This window comes from Pelophylax lessonae (assembly GCF_965119305.1).
Source record: "Pelophylax lessonae genome assembly, chromosome: 4".
NCBI lineage: Eukaryota > Metazoa > Chordata > Amphibia > Anura > Ranidae > Pelophylax > Pelophylax lessonae.
In genome coordinates this window covers 222,104,660-222,121,749 of record NC_138771.1, presented here as the reverse complement: position 1 = coordinate 222,121,749, position 17,090 = coordinate 222,104,660, and the positions used below count along the sequence as shown (strand labels likewise).

General features: G+C 39.9%; 1 protein-coding gene across 5 annotated transcripts in view; it reads left to right on the top strand.

Moving 5' to 3' along the window:
- PTPRZ1 (protein tyrosine phosphatase receptor type Z1) overlaps nucleotides 1-17,090 on the top strand; it is a 343,724-nt gene that overhangs the window by 231,097 nt on the left and 95,537 nt on the right. For 2 of the 5 annotated variants that reach the window (XM_082256061.1, XM_082256062.1), the window contains one exon: nucleotides 15,617-15,631. The exons of the other annotated variants lie outside the window; for them this stretch is intronic. In XM_082256061.1, coding sequence (XP_082112187.1) covers nucleotides 15,617-15,631 — 15 coding nt within the window. The remainder of the gene's footprint in view (nucleotides 1-15,616; nucleotides 15,632-17,090) is intronic. 5 annotated transcript variants of the gene reach the window in all.

Sequence of the window (17,090 nt, the reverse complement as noted above, 5' to 3'; positions counted from 1 at the left end):
ACACATATATTAGTGTTTCTATTTCCCGTCAGTAGCAAGACTAATTACCTTTCCCAGTTGTTTTGTATTTCTATCTTTCAATTTTGGATTATTAAGTGAAAAGCTACAATTTACTTTGTCTAATCCTCCTTGTGATCAGTTAAGATTACCTAAATATATTTTGTATAGTGTACAATAAGACATACAGTATATTTAAAAGAAACTATTACTTAACATAATAGTAGTTAACATTTTTTAATGGGAAGGTAAGCATTTAATGTAAAAGTTCACTTGCAACAGCAAGCTTAAAGTATACCAATCTTAGGAGAAATATGGAGGTTTCCATTGCATATCACCTTCTAGAATGCTAGCTGGCTGTCAAGGTCCAGTTTCAATACTTCCGAGATACAGATCCTGAACAAGCATAAATCCCGAGATATAGATCCTGGTCAACATGAATTAGGGGACAGTCAGAACACCTCATATTTATACTTCCTCAGGTTAGTAAAAAGTATTAAATCCATAGCAGTCAGCATAGAAGCCAGGAAACTAGCATTTTCAGAAGAAAAGTTCAGCTGTAGCAGCCTTCGTATTTTTGAAATATGGCTAATGAAGGGATATTGTAGTAAAATTGGTAAGATCTCCATGTCTAACCCTGATACCTGGGTCTTTATGAAAAGATAGTTAACTAGTTAATACTGTAGCATGGCAATCTACGTTATGAAAATCATATTCACTTTACATAAATGGTTTGCCACATGCTATTGCTGACTTCAATTTGTCAGACAGACTATCTGCTTTTAAAGGTAGCTGCTTATCTCTAATACTGAACCTCTGTGCTCCACAGCCTTTGTAGAGACTGTATTTGTTCATGTACACACAAATTTTCTTCCAACAAAAGTGTATATTCACCATTTTTAATGACAGTTTTTTTACCTCTACTGCTGGGAGGGGGACTAGGCTAAGCCATTTTGTTTACAAAGATGAACATGCACTTTAAGTGGTAAGCTACACAGAATTATTTTTTTTTGCTTTAAAGCTTTTAAATAATATTGAAGAACATATATACAGTATTTATGCATACAGTGTATATATATATATATATATATATATATATATATATACACACACACACTATATTACCAAAAGTATTTGGATGTCTGCCTTTACACGCACATGAACTTTAATGGCATCCCAGTCTTAGTCCATAGGGTTCAATATTGAGTTGGCCCACCCTTTGCAGCTATAACAGCTTCAACTCTTCTAGGAAGGCTGTCCAGAAGGTTTAGGAGTGTGCCCATGGGAATGTTTGACCATTCTTCCAGAACCACATTTGTGAGGTCAAGCACTGATGTGGTTGAGAATGCCTAGCTCGCAGTCTACACTTTAATTGCAGGCAAGTCAAGTTCCTCCACCCCAAACTTGCTCATCCATGTCTTTATAGACTTTGCTGGAAGAATGGTCAAATGTTCCCATAGACACACTCCTAAGCCTTGTGGACAGCCGTCCTAGAAAAGTTGAAGTTGTTATAGAAGTTATAGCTGCAAAGGGTGGGCCAACTCAATATAGAACCCTACGGACTAAGACTGGCATGCCATTTAAGTTCATGTGCGTGTAAAGGCAGGTGTCCCAATACTTTTGATAATATAGTGTGTGTGTATATATATACATACAGTATATATATATATATATATATATATACACACACACAGTATAAATATTTAATCAATCATGGATTTGAAGTACACCTGTACTCTGTATAAGATAATTTAACTACATGTCAAAATGTTTAGCAGGCACCCTAAGGCTGGCCATACACTATACAATTTTCTTGTTCAACTTTCCTTTAGATTTACCAAAACCATGTAATATAGGGTCAAACCTAAACACTTTCAATTTGTATGCAGTCAGGCAGGCCCTTGCTCTACATAGTTACAGGTAAATCTAAAGGAAATTGAATAAGAAAATTGTATAGTGTATGGCCAGCCTAAGGCCCGTGGAACTTTCAAAATGAACAGCAAAGTGCAAGGTGCTCTAACAGCCAGTCAGCCCACAGGTAACACTGTAAAGTTAAGTGAAGGCACCTAAGGAGACTTCCCACAGACAGCAACATTAAGTACAAAGTACAGGTTTAAGAAATTTCGGCAAATTGATAGGCCCAGTTCTTTATACCTCTGCGAGATTATTTTCACAATTATAGATTTTGACTGATATTTTATATTTTAGTTAAGTCCAGTTACATTCAGGTGTGTGTGTGGAGTGCTGTACAAACTTTATGTAGCATCAACCAGTGCAGTGCCAGGAGAAGGTCACCCAGTGCCCAGGGCAAAGATGCCAAACTGTGCCCCCCTCCCCCATTTATGATGTGCAAGCTTAGGGGATCCTACACCCAGTAAACTATTGCACCCAGGGCAACCGTTCCTCCCGCCCACCCCTTGTCCAGGCCCTGCTGCAGTGGTATGGAGATTTCCTGTTCCGTTTATGAAACAAACTTGAGTCAAGCTGAGCACTGCTCAGCCATTTATAGGAAGTCTTGTAATTTATGAATGAATACAAGGCTTCCTCAAGATGAGAGGAAGATAGTTTATACAAAACTTCCAGAGGGCACATCTAATATTATAGAAAATAGTTTGTTTGAGCTAGCTTGGCACAAACAAACTATTTACAGTCATAGTAAACCTAGAATTAGGCTTTAAATACGTTAAACCTGTGTTCACTTTAAATAGTCAAAAATAAAGTATAATATATATATATAAAATAGTCAAAAGTAATTGAAAAAAAAAAACAGGATTTTGCCAGCATATTAATTTGTACCCAAAGTGAACAAATGTTCAACTTGCTAAGTAAACAGCATCTACTCCTTTAGTATATCAACCCCAGTGGATGAGGTCAGACACTTGACAGGGTACCAGATATTAAACTTCCGCTGACATCTGACCCCTGAATTGTTTTCTTTAAAGGGCTATTTCACCTTTTCAGAAAAGATAAAAAGGTGAACGAACACTGTATACCCTCCCCACCTCTCTGTACTAACCTCTGTGGGTGGTGAGATGTCAGTGCCCATGTAGCCACCCAGTCACAGCGGGAGTGGCGCTCCAACATCTCGTGCACAAAATCCTGTACATGTACAGGATTTTGTGCACCCGGGCTGCCCTGCCACAGTATATATGCGGCAGGCGGTCCGGAAGTGGTTAATATTAATCGGACCCTGGACAAACATTTTCTTGGGCCCTCCTGAATCCACTTAGCAGTGCGGGCTCAAGGGGAAGCTCTTTTGGGGTCCACGACATTGACTGGGCCTCGGGGGAAGCTGCCTGTTTTGCCCTGTGTTAAAGACGGCCCTGTACAGCAGCAACTGGGGGAATTTGTAGGGTGTTAAAGGTGAACTTTTACTTTAAGCATCACATTCAGCCAATGAGACTGATTTACTAAAGGATTTCAATAAATGATGTGAAGATTTACTTAGTTATTCCATCTGTTTAGTTATTTCATTACATTAGTGCAAGGTGCACATTCTACCTGCTCAGTACTCTAGCTCCCCAGCTTTGTCAGTAATTTGTTGATTTGATAACCCCTGCTTGTAAGATGGGGGAACTGTTTTCAGGGATACCCACTCCAGGCTTATTGTTGCCTTTCACATATGGAAAGCCTATTGTAAAAAAAAAAAAAAAAAACAAGTTAGTGTTGAAAACTTTTTCAAAGCCAACAATCAAGTTTAAAACTGCCGTGTAAGTTTTGCACATCACATGCTTTAGGAAGTACATCCTTAGGCCCTGTAGCTGGCTGCAGTGGATTACTCAATATTTAGACTAAGGTAACAAACTGAGTGAACGTCTCACTTCAAGTACACATACGCTCAGTCTATGGACAATAAACTATTGTCATATTCCTAACCAGCAGTAGTGATTTGTGAATGTTCATAGGTTCAAATCATAGGCCCCGTTTGTACAAATCAAAGTCAGTGCAGCCAAAAGGCCATGGCCATATTTGATCAGCGACGCCTGCCAGCGTCTCTGGTCCCTTATTTTAAATTTGGTTTTGGCCAGGATACCTCTTGACCAGCAGCTGAATGGGGCTGGGGATGCATTAATGGTTGCTAGGACACTAACAGCCTCTAGCATTCTAGCAACCACCAAGCCATGAGTGGGAAGCTGTTGGCTGCCTTCAGAACGCAACCCATTCAAGTGGCCATGTACAATGTGGCATTTAGATTCATAGTTTGAAGCAGTGTTCAGGGACATGAAGAATGTCCCAAACCTTTAGTCGGAGAGGAGTATACTGGCATAATTTATGCAAATAAACTCATAAACGCATGTAAATGCGCACATACAGTATGTGTATATATTCACTCTAGAAGCTAGAATAAGTGAGCATACTAGACATTAGAATTAGCTTTTTGCTATGCCTGTAATGACAGAGAGTTATCTAGAATTATGCAGCAAAATAAGGATCTTTAATGCTTGATTATACTGGCAGAAGTACGGTATCCAGCATAGATAGGAGTATTTTAATTGGCCCATGTGCCTCATAGGAAAATAATTAAGATTTCAAAAACTTTGTTGTGAGCTTTGAAAATTTAATTTTTCAACCATGCTTACAAATTCAGAGGTTAGGTATGGCTTGTTTTATAAATCTTTTACTGCTTACAGAATATATAAAAATACTTTAGTTTTCAAGATCTGTACACAGTTTTACTTTAAGCACAGTTGCAGTGTTTTCTAGATATCATAAGACAATCACTGACTGCTTTTATTTCTTGCTTGAAATTGCACTTTTAGCATTAGCAGTATACTGCTGCAGTTAGATACCTTGTTTGTGTCTTAATTCACTTAAACTCATAGGCCTGTGTACCCCTGATATTTCAGCAAAGCCCCCAATGGGGCTCCTAAAAAATCTGTAAAAAAATAATGAATACATAAAATTGTAAAAAATAATATAATAAAATAAAAACTACTGACACCATCCACTGCCCTTCTGACACCAATCTCTGCCCTACTGACACCGTCCACTGCTCTATTGACACGGTCAGTATATATACACATGCATGTGTTTGAGCTTTTAGATGCACACCCTAATGCAATAGGCTGTGCACACCTATGCTTAACCCCTTCCCAGTTATAATCTGTATATTATTGTTCCCCTTGCTGGAAATACAATGATAAATGTCCCCAGCCAAGACAAAAACAGGTTCTATCCCTACTGATGATTGGGAACTAGGATTTTTAATAAACCAATGAACACCAGATAAATCCTTATATGTTCTTAAAATATAGAATATATATTTCAAGTATGCAAATTAGAATTTTTTTCTGTTAAGTTCACGCTGTAGGAGGACCTGCGTGCCGCATGTACATGGGCACAGAAGCCTATTCATTTGACTGGCTTGTTGTACCTGCGGGAAATGCAGGGAAATGTCTCTGACCCTTTTTTAAATATAGGCTGCACGGAATGGCATGGTGCTGCGGCACCATGCGATTTCACGCACCTGAAAATGCACCACATTTCCCGATGCATGGGGGAGCCATTAAGAATGAATGGCACCACCGCATATCTGCAAAAGAGCAGCATGTTTTGCCTGCGGCTCTGGGAATGCATGTGATTTACATGTGTTTCCAGACCCGCTACAGTGTGAACCTAAATCCTGTCAAGATAACATAACCAGAGGCATCAATGACCTCTGGTTATGTGTATTGCTACTAAACAAAGAGACTATTCATTTAGCTTAATGAATAAGGTGAAGATCTGTTCACTTTTAACGTCCAATCATGTACAAAGGAAATTTAAAAAAATTGACTGAACATAAATTGACTGAATATTTTCTTTTCTAAAAGAATATTCACTTTGTTATATAAAGTGTTTCTTTCCCTTTAGTAAATTAACCATTTTATGTCTCTTAAGTTTATATTTGCTTTATGATAAACATATTATTTAAAAATGTCAGTAAAAAAAGTTCCCAAAAACATTAGTTTTTTTACGATTTCCTTACTTTCATGTGCAGGCTCTTATTTCATAAGTCAGCTTGTAATAGAACAATTTTTTTCCTACAAATTATTCTTTTTGTTATTTAATGGAAAAACAGAGCTTTTTATTTAGTAGTATTATGCTGTATCCACTAGATGGTGCTGTCGTCCATACAATAACAATGTTATAATAACTATAGCTCAGTCATTACAATAGGATATCATACAGAAAACGTATAGAAATATACTAGAAGTTTTTTGTATACGTTATTAATGTTAAGTATTTTATAATTGTAAATTACAAAATTAAGTACAGTGAAATTTCATCAGCCACCAATTTAAGAAGATGTCATAATATTAATTATAACAGATTGCTGCACCGCTATAGAAAATCTAAGAATGGTAATTGTAAAAAAAAAAAAAAAAGAGCAAGTGGTAGTTTTTGTTTTATTGACATTGGTGATAAATGATACATTTAAGGAGATGCCAGATTATTAATTATTCCAGATTGCTGCAAAGCCATAGAAAATGTACAAAGAAAAAAAAAAGAAAAAAGCAAGTGGTAGTTTTTGTTTTACTGAAATGTGATACATAATAAATGCTGATGAGTGACTGGATGGTGTAAGTACACAGGCCTGGACCGGCTGTGTTTGCATATATAAGAAGTAAGGGAACATAAGCAGACACCCCTTTCATCAAGGTGAAACAGTTGGTAAAAAGCATCTTACATGGCTGACAGCTGGTTCCCCCCACAAAAAAGAGATGGCTGGTAGTGGCAGTAGTGGTCTGCTACTACTCATATTAGTATCATCTAATGATCTGGTTTTTGCAGCAGATTCAAAAGATGTTTTTTGTACAGGTTTCCCTATTATTAAGCCTATCAAGCATCCAATATTTTGGCACTCAGATTTCTGGACTGCTTAGTTAAAAGCATATTACTGAGGGAGATTTGCTAAAACCGGAGCACTTGGAATCTGGTGCAGCTCTGCATGGTAGCCAATCAGCTTCTAACTTCAGCTTGTTCAATTAATCTTTGGCAATAAAGCCTTGAAGCTGATTGGTTCCTATGCACAGCTGCGCCAGATTTTGCATGCTTTAGTTTTAGTAACTCTCCCCCCTGTGTCTTGCTTAGTTTTTAAAGTTTGGAGTAGTATCCACACGTAGCATATACTTTTTTATTTGTTAACATGACACTAAACTGTGATTTAAAAAAACAATATATTCGCACATGTATTCTTAATAAAAAAATAAAAAAAAGTACTATTGCTCTCAGCCTCTTCCAAATCTCCAAATCCCTTTTTCCTGACACACTCCATGGCAGCATACGTTTGAGTTTAGCCCCACCTCCACTCCTACCCTATAGGACCGCACTCCCATAAATCTTTGCTCCCATTCAGCATTTGTGTTCTTTTTTTGTCCTGCTTTGGAGCACCTATAGGGTGCCTTGTTCCTACCTTCGGAGTTCAAGATTTGAGGCCTGGTATGCAGTGACCGCAGGAAGACAGGTTGCTATACTCTGCTAATCCCTTGCTATTAGCAGGGTATGGAGTGGGCAAACAGAAGAGGAGCCTATGCCTTGCCATTGGCAGGTGAACGGTGTATGGCCAAATAGCTCATCTGCTGCAGGTGGCCGTGTTTTTCCCGGAGTCCGGTGTGATCCCTGATGCCTCGCCCTAAAGATTGGCAGTGTATATACAGTAAAATGTCCTTTTTTCCATGGCAGCAGTTTATGTGTTATATTTCTTCATGTTTTTTCCTTTCCCTGGTGTCAGTGTCTTCCGGCCACGGGAGCTGCTTCGCTCTGTTTTCCAAGCTGCCACTTTGCAGTCGGTCTGTGCAGCCGGACGCGCATGCACAGTGCCGGAAATATGGCAGCGATCGCCCTGTGCGGCATCAGCGGTGATGTCACGGGAGGACAGATTTCAATGGGGGATAGCTCCTGGCAGCCTGGGGGAATGTTTGTGGGCTATGCAGCGACTTCCCCAGGCTCCAGGAGTGTTGCTTCAAGGTAGGGGCATATCGCTGTGTGGGCTGTATGCTCTGGCCCCTCTTCCTCTCTGACCTGGCTGTGTTTTAGTCCTCAGTGCATCTCAGTTTCAGTCTTCCGGAATGGAAGCATCACCGCCCCCCTTTGGCCAGCCCTCTCGCAGCAGGTACCTAGTAAGGGGTTCTTCCTTGGGATACGGTTTATGGGGGGGGGTGAGGATGGTGCATCACATCTCTCTCATTTAAGAGGCATTCCTCTTCCAAGGTCCAGGTGTAGGTCCCCTTCTAGCTCAAAGCGCCACAGTAAGGACCCAGCCTCCCCACCCAGATTTTCTCTTCATCCCGGCCACTCACACGAGACAGGTTGCTGGGGATGTGGATCTCGGGTCCCAGAAGGAAAGTCTCTCTGTGTCCACTGTTATGCCCAGGCGGTGGGTGAGAGAGGGAGTATGGGTTAACAGTTGGAATACATTGTGAGTCGAGTCCTTAAGTATTCTCCCCCTGGTCAGGGCAGTAAGAGAATCCCTAAACAGGGAAGATTTAGCCGATTTCCTCCCAAACAGAGAAAATTCTTTAAGCATCTGAAGATCGTCTGAAGATAAAGATCATATGAATTTCCCATTCCTAGGAGAGTTGGGAGAGGTTATTACGGATGAATGGAGTAAGGTGGAGAGGAAAAATTCCATGCTCTCAAAAATGTCGAAGCTCTATCCCTTTAAGAAAGAAGAGGTGAACCACCTGGAGTCTCCACCTCTGGTTTATGCGGCTGTGATGAGACTCGTCAAGCATGTGACCCTTCCGTAGGAAGATACAATGTCTTTTGAGGATGCTTTGTAAAGATAGATCTGTACCGATCTTAAACAAATCTATCTAATGGCAGGCATGGCTTGCAAACTGGCCATAGCCCTAGCAGCAATGTCCAAAGCAATGGAGATATGGGCGGACAGCGTTGATGAGACCCTTAGGAGTGTCTCAGAAGAGGTGGCCAGAAGCTCCCCCATTCAAGAGCAGAAAATGGCATCGGCTTTCTTGGGAGCAGCGTCCATCGATATTATCTGCCTTGTGGCTCGGGTTATGTTATCCTCTGTCACCGCTAAGTGCGCCCTTTGGCTTCGTCCCTGGTTAGCTGATGCTGCCTCAAAGCAGGTGTTGTGTCGGATTCCGCTTGAGAGCTCCTCCCTCTTCAGTAATAAGCAGATAACGCTATAACCCGGGCCACAGGTGGTAGGTTGGGGTTCCTTCCCCAAGACAGGCGCCTGCTAAATCAGAAATGGGCTCACCCCAGGAAGCAAAATACAGATTGTGCTAGGGAGGCATGCAGCTACAAGCCCGGCAGAAAGTTCATGAGAAGTTGGAAGTTAAGACAGTCGTCCTTCCGGAAAACCCCTAAGGGTAGTTCTAATAATGACCGAGAGGCCTCTAAGTCCTTTTGAGATTAGGCCCACTCAGACCTGTCAGGTGGGGGCTCACCTTCCCCACATTCGGCATGTCTGGGCTGCCTCACTCCGGGACTCCTGGACCATTAGAATGGTCTCTTTGGGGCATTCCCGGGCCTTCAGCAGTGCTCCCAGGTTCAGGTTCGTCTCCACTTCCCTCCCACCTTCTGCATGGTCTTGCACCAGGCATATGCTGGTCTGTCTGTTCTTTAAAGGGGCAGTGACACTCAGGCCCCAAAGGAAACCGAGATTCCCTAAATGGGATCTTCTGCTGGTCCTCAATTTTTTTTCTCGTTACTTGGATCAGATTCGGACAAGCCTATCTCGATCAAGGAACTTACTCTCAAAACAGTTCTCCTGGTGGCCATCACATTAGTGAAGAGAATTTCTGAGATTCGAGGCCTGGGCTCGAAGGAGCCTTTTCTAACCTTCTTTTCTGGACAGAGTGGTCCTAATTCCTATGCTGAAATCAAACCCCAAGGCCAACTCCGTTATTCATGAGAACCAGGAGATTGTTCTCCCCACCTTCAGATCAAGTGAAACATTTTCTGTAGTCCATCCTCTTGATGTGGGCAATACCCTGAAGCAGTATCTGGAAGCCACGGCTCCCTTTCGACAGTACCTATTTGTTCTCTTTTATGGGAAGAACAAGGGAATGCATGCTTCGTCAAGGTCAATTGCTGCATGGATCGTGCAGGCTAATCATTGGGCCTATAAATCGAAGGGCTTGGCACCTCACAAAGCTGTGACAGAGCACTCGACCCGAAGCATCTCAACATCTTGGGCAGTCTCAAGGCTGAAGTAATTTGCAGGGCAACCTCCTGGTCTTCTATCAACACTTTTTTGACCCATTATTGTTTTGAGCCAGCTGCTTTATCTTCTGTTAACTTTGGTGTACAAGTATTGTCGGTTGACAGTGTTTAGCCTCTTGTCTACCCTGGTGTGTACGGCAAGTTATTTCCCAAATATATGCTGCCATGGAGTCTGTCAGGAAAATGGAAAACTGTCTATCAAATACTTATCGTAATTTTCCTTTCCTGATGGACTCCATGGCAGCAGGAGTTCCCTCCCATTTCCTGAGTAGGCTAGTTACAGAACACGGATGCTGAATGGGAGGAAAGATTTATGGGAGCGGGTTCATATAAAGTAGGAGTGAAGGTGGGGCTAAACCCAAATGTATGCTGCCATGGAGTCCATCAGTAAAGGAAAATTACAGTAATTATTTAATAGACAATTTTCCTTTTTTCCTCCTGCTTTTATCCAACTTTCGGTCAGAGGGTGTCAACATTGTTCGTTATGGTCCCAATGTATAAGGGAATGCAGCCATCCTCTCTTCCTCCTGAGATGGACTAGGACAGTGGTCCCCAACATATTTGGCACCAGGGACAGGTTTCACGGCAGCCAGTTTTCCAAGGGACTGGGGCAGAGGCTATTCACGGAATCTGTCCTTAGCCCCTTTTTACAGCACAGTCCCCCCTTTATATCAGTGTCCTCAGTTCCCCTTCACATCACAGCCCCCCTTTACATTTCAGTGCAGTCCCCTTTACATCACAGTGCCCCCTTTACGTTAATGTAATGGGGACTGCTCTGTAAAGGGGGCACTGTAATGCAAAGGGGACTGCTGTGTAAGGGGGCACTGTAATTTAATGGGGGCTGTGATATTAGGGGGACTGCACAATAAGGGGGAATAGTTATATAAGGGAGAGTGCACTGTAATTGGGCACTGTAATGATTACAGTGCCCTTATATTACAGTGCCCCTAACAATCGCAGCCTCCATCACAGTGCCCTTGCAGTCTGCCACCCCCCTTTCCTCTCTAACATATGACACTTCCCAATTCTAATCTCTGCCTCCCCTGCACAGGACTCCTACCTTTGGCAGGACAGAGGCTGCGATCAGCCTGTGTGTCCTCTCCTGGCTCTCCAATCTGATCTGCAGCTCCTCCTGCCCCCTGCCCTGCTGATTGGATGACATTGTCGGCCAGGTGGGCAGAGGAGTCGGGAGAGGACAAACAGGCATGACTGCACAGCAGAAAGTGAGCGGCAACTGCGGTCTGTTATAGCCCTGTGCAGATAAGGGTCGCCGCCAATCTCCTGCTGTGCGGCCCAGTCAACAACAGGCCCGGGGAGGGGGGTGGTTGGGGACCCTTGGACTATGGACTATGGGATTTGTAGTGGGCATAGAGCAGTGTACGTGACCACAACTAGCTAACCCTAATGGAAATTAGGGGGAAAAGGAGAGGTTCAGAAGCTCATGGAGGATTTTACTTGAAGGCAGAAAAACACAGTAAGAAACCATTTCATGAAAACTAGATTACAGGGTCATTAAGTATGAATGTGTATTAATTGTTTTTGGAGAAGAAGAATATTTAGTGTCACTTTAACAAATGCATTTCAGAGAAAGCTGTAAAACAAATTGGAATCTTCTGTTATTTTGATGACTTCATGCCAGTATATCCAGTTTTTACAATATCAATGGCCTCTAAAGGGTTTTGGTCAATTTTATTTTATTTTTTTTTTTTCATTTAGCACTATACAGCTGATGGATGCTATAAATGAAGGCATTTTAGAAAAAAAAATGTTTGTCATGCAAAACGTTTGTCTGATCTTTCATTTTTGGGCACATTCACACTAAGGCGTGTGTGTTAACACATGCGTTGTACCAGGCTTGATGTGTTAGGACAGCTCATTCATTTTGCACCTCAATGCATTAAAAAAAGTGCACTTTTTTGGCAAGGTGGTGCATTATAGTGTACTGTATGCATGCACGTTACCATCTATTGTCTATGTACATTGAGGTACCAAAAAAAAAGGAATTTCCGTAACCCATAGGTGGGAAGCCTGTTTAGTATTTTTTTGGGTTTTTTTTTTAACAGAAGTTCTATTGTGTCCATGATGCAGCTGGCATATTGCATTCTATGGTATTCAACATGCCTACACCATATCCATATTGGTTTATACACATGTATAAGTTTTTTCTGTTAGTGAGCCTCAGCCTTTGACTTTCAAAAGAAAGTCTTGCATCTTAGATCAGTTAGATACATTTTTTCAGTATAGGCAAAACAGAAAAAAAGGTCTTGATGTATACGGAACGTTGTCATTTTATACACAGTGACCGCTGAAGAACAGTGATGTAAATATATACATTTCCAAAGAATGGAATGGTCATACATAGTATGCACAAGCACATAGTAGCAGTAAGCAATTTTGACAGAAGGACCTGAAATATTTTTATGCACAAAGACATTGCAGATCTCTGCACAGACATGCCCCCCACCATGAAAACATCTGTGTGATCAAATGTTCTGGTACACAGTGTGCGAACATAAGCAATATGATCAATTGAAATCTAATTGCCTTGGCTCAGGGTTTTACTATCTGGGCCAACTAGTTCATGTGACATCCTTTTTCAGGGACAGCAGGGAAATGTGCTAATATATTACCTTATTACTTGCTTCCTTTTATTTGTATTTTTTAATCTGGCGCTGATATCCATTGATGAGCGTACTTTATGGTTTTCCCTAATGCACTAGTTAACACCCTCTTCAAGTACAGCCCTTCATTAAATATAATGCATATTACTTGTGCTTTTTTGAACTGGGGAAAAAATATTTGCTTGACTGACTAGATGGTGTAGGAACCATGCAACTTAAAATCCATTTCACCTCCTGGGTTTGCTTTAAATTATAAACCAAGAGAGTATGCTACTACTTTAAAAAAAAAATGGCCTCATGCACCCTGGAGGTTATCAAAACATCAGTAGAAAGTTGTAGCTGTAGAAGGAGTTTTCAAAGTTTTTTAGTTTTTTTTTTTAGCAAAACTATACTCACACAAAAACGTATGGCTCAAAAACGTTGATAAATGCCGAATAGCCAAGTTTTTCAGCGTTTTTTTTTGGCGTTTTTCTGCATTTTTAAACTTTTATCAGAGTTAGGCCGTTTTTACAGCTGAAAACGCCTCTTAAAACCCACTAGTTATGGGTTTTTTCCAGCCAGAAAACGCCCCTGTCAAAAACTGCTAATAACAGCCTATGTGTGCATGGACACATAGGATAACCTGCTGGGGAGTTTACTGGCTGCAGAAAAAACGTCTGACGCCAAAAACAGCAGCTGTAAAAACGTCCAGTGTGCTTGAGGCCTAATTAGTAATTAGCAGTTTATCTGTCTTATCCATGCTGGGAGATGACCCTGACCGTTCTCCAGCACACAGCAGGCGAATGACAGCCTCAGCTGTGTATGTTCCCCTATGACACTGTACAAGATGGGGGGGGGTGCCAATTCCCTCTGGGGTCACATTGAAAGGGCTGTAGATAAACAGGTAAAATTTATGTAGAAGGAATTGTTTCATCTCTTTGCATCACTTGGGGTTAGTCACTTCAGTGGGTATATGTAAGGGTTTACAACCACTTTATTAAAGAAAAAAAGGACACAGAAACAATATAAAAATTAATAGGAAGGGGTTTTTTTTTTTGGTGGGGATACTGACACTAGAATAATATTGGGCTCAGGGAACACATTTTATTTTTGAGTCCTATCAAATTTATGAAGCTTGGAGCTTAAACTTAAAACATTGTATTGTCCTGTTTTCCGAGCACTGGTACTAATGACCAATGGCAATACGCTGTATTAGTCAGGTAAGAGATCATTTCCTTTTTTCCTTAGTTAAATGAGCCTGGGAATTTCCTCTTAAAAAAATACTTGCCTCTAAAAATGAGTAAACTTTATAATTCTAAAACGTATAACAGTTAATTATTCTTAATCATTTTTTAAATTAGTGTTGCCTCTTGGATAGATAATTATACAGATAGACAAACCCCTAGCATTCGACACAAATTCCCATGAATCTAATTCAAAATGGTTTGAGCCCTAAATATTGGTATCACATCCCATAATCATTACATCATAAAAAGGGGGAAAAAGTTAAAAAAGGGGGCCAAGATTAGGTGGATTTTTGCAGTACTCAAGAATTACAAATTTATATAAAAATACAAATATTTTTATTGTTCACCATATCATTTACCACACCATAATAACAATTCCAGCCATACAAAGAACCTCCATCATATTATCCCATATGTTTTGTCAAGCATTTTTTGTTTTTTTACTATTTTTGCCATTCTTTAAACAGGATGCAGCTGGCAAACATATGTGTTAATGCTTCAGAGAAAATCACTTTAAAAAAGGTGTTTGAATAGACTATTCGTTGACAGAGCAACTATTAAATAACATATTATGGAAACTGTATCAATGGTCAGTTTTTTTTGTTAAAGTGTATGTAACACTAAATCTGTTTTTTAATATCTTTGGCATCATCGCTTCAATGTGTATTATTTTCAAAAATACAAATATTGTTTTGTGCTAAGAGATCCTGCCTGTTGCAGGTTGACATCACTAGACACAGCTTCACATTTAGCCTCCTGTAGACTTGCCAGACAGCCCAACAGCCAACTGAAGATATGCACGTGGCAGGCTGACAGCTCTGTTGCTAATTGATAGGTAGCTGGTTAGAATTGTCATCCCACAACAGGAAGTTTCCAGGTAGGAAACTTAAGAAACTTGTATACAGAAAGACATGATGCCCAACATACTGGAAAATAGAATTAGGAACTACAAACTGTACCCTTTAAAGGAAACATGTGCTGAGAGAAGTATGTAGGCTACCGCTGCTGCCCTACCCTCTGAAAATGCTATTCGTGTGGTTGTCATGCTAATTTTCCCTTGTTTCTGAGTCACTGGCCCAGAGCTAGTATGCAGATGGTGGTCAGCAATGACATGCACCAATATTCCTTTCAATACAGATTTTCTTTGAAAATTACTATTTTCTAGCATTAAAGTACACTGCAGTATAGGCATTCTTTTGAAACAAAGCAAACAACATAAATCCAAACGCTTTATAACACCAATACTATTCAGCCGGCCATTACCCTAAGTACTACAGAAATGATTAATTCTCAATGAGCAAATCCTTATTCAAATGTACATGGTCAATAAATACAAACACAGTTTAAACAAAAGGAAATTAACATTTTCCTGGAATTGATAGTTCCCATTCACCTTGGCCCTATAATTAGCTTACCATGCTGCCTTAATTTCACTTTAATCATACTGAAATAAATAGAGAAAAGCCCTTATATAAAAAAATCTACATGTAAGTTATAAAGTAGCTTACACTGTCAAAAAGGAACAGTTATGATCTCCTTTCTTTCCCAAACCACACATGCCCCATGAATCACATCCTATTTTCTGATGCCATGAAGAGTTTTCTAATCAAGGTGCGTCATTTTCATACATGTACAGTTTATGGCTGTGTTCCATGACATGTAGAGTTGGTGTTTAGATATCACTGCATGTCCTCAGTCTCATACATGATCGCTTTCGTGAAAATAGACTTTTCAGATAACTGCATGCACTCTCCACATCATGCCCACCATTAAGACCATCAATATGTGAAATATGTCCAGATGTGTAAAGATCATTGTCTGTATCTTATCCACTTTATGTCTATCACCTTATGTGCGCTTGTAGTTTTCATATGGCTTTTTATCACAGCAAAAAAAAAAAAAAAATGTTTTGACCAAAATAGAGGTGAGATATTGGCCCATAGTTCCCTCAGATAGATTCTAAATATAAACATAGTTTTGGGTTATGGCATATATTAATACACCAGAGAAGTCTAAAGACAACCCTTCAAATTTAGAAGCAAAGTTAAAGGGGATGGAGCGGTGGTCTATCTGCTTCTTTTTATTCAAAAGTCCAACAGTTTCAGGCAACACTGTCCTTCTGCAAGCTCTGGTGAACTTCAGGAAGTGCAACGTTGCCCAAAACTGTTGAAACTTTAAATAAAATGAAGCAGAAAGACTGGGGGCTTCATCCCTTTTATTCATTGGATTATACATTGTATAATATTGTATAATATATATATATGTATATATATATATATATATATATATATATATATATATATATATATATGTACAGTATATACATATATATAATACAAAAAGAAAAGGAAAACACAAGAACAGCTTGGATTGACATATCTCCCTTGTCTCCATCTCCCTAGTTTTACAATAATGGAAAAGAGTTGTGGGAGATGATGTGATTGTGAATAAACTCTTACTCAAAATGAATGAAATGCCTGCACAGCTTAAATGGGTGCACATAGCCATTCATTTTAGAAGCAGTGTGCAGTATAACACCATATATTGATTGCCATAGCATGTTGTATAAGCATGATTTGCATGGACTAATAAATTAATATCATATATAAGTATGATATTTATGCAGAATAGTAATGAATGCATGCATGTTTTAGACCAGTGTTTGTTTTTCAAACTAACTTACATTGTGATTCTGTTTGAATAGGGTAGTCTTTTACTCTTGACTCTGATGCAGCATGTTGTGTAAAGCAATAAGCTTTTCTTTCTTTAACCCAATTCTGCTCAGAATAATTACAGTTTTACATAAATGAAGAAATGCAGTTTATTCGAGAAAGTTGGTAGATGTACTTATATGTTGTTTTATAGATACAAGCTCTAGATTTTCTGAAAAAGGACTTTAGTCCAAGTAGAAAATGTAAATGATGGTGGACAAAAGTCCTATTGTTGGTTAGGATGAGGATGCGCTTTTCAAATAGCCGAACACACCGCAACACTCTAAAATGAGGATTTTCAGGTGGGTGGTCTCTCTGAAAGAAAATCAACATGTGTTAAAAATAATCTCCTTTATTAC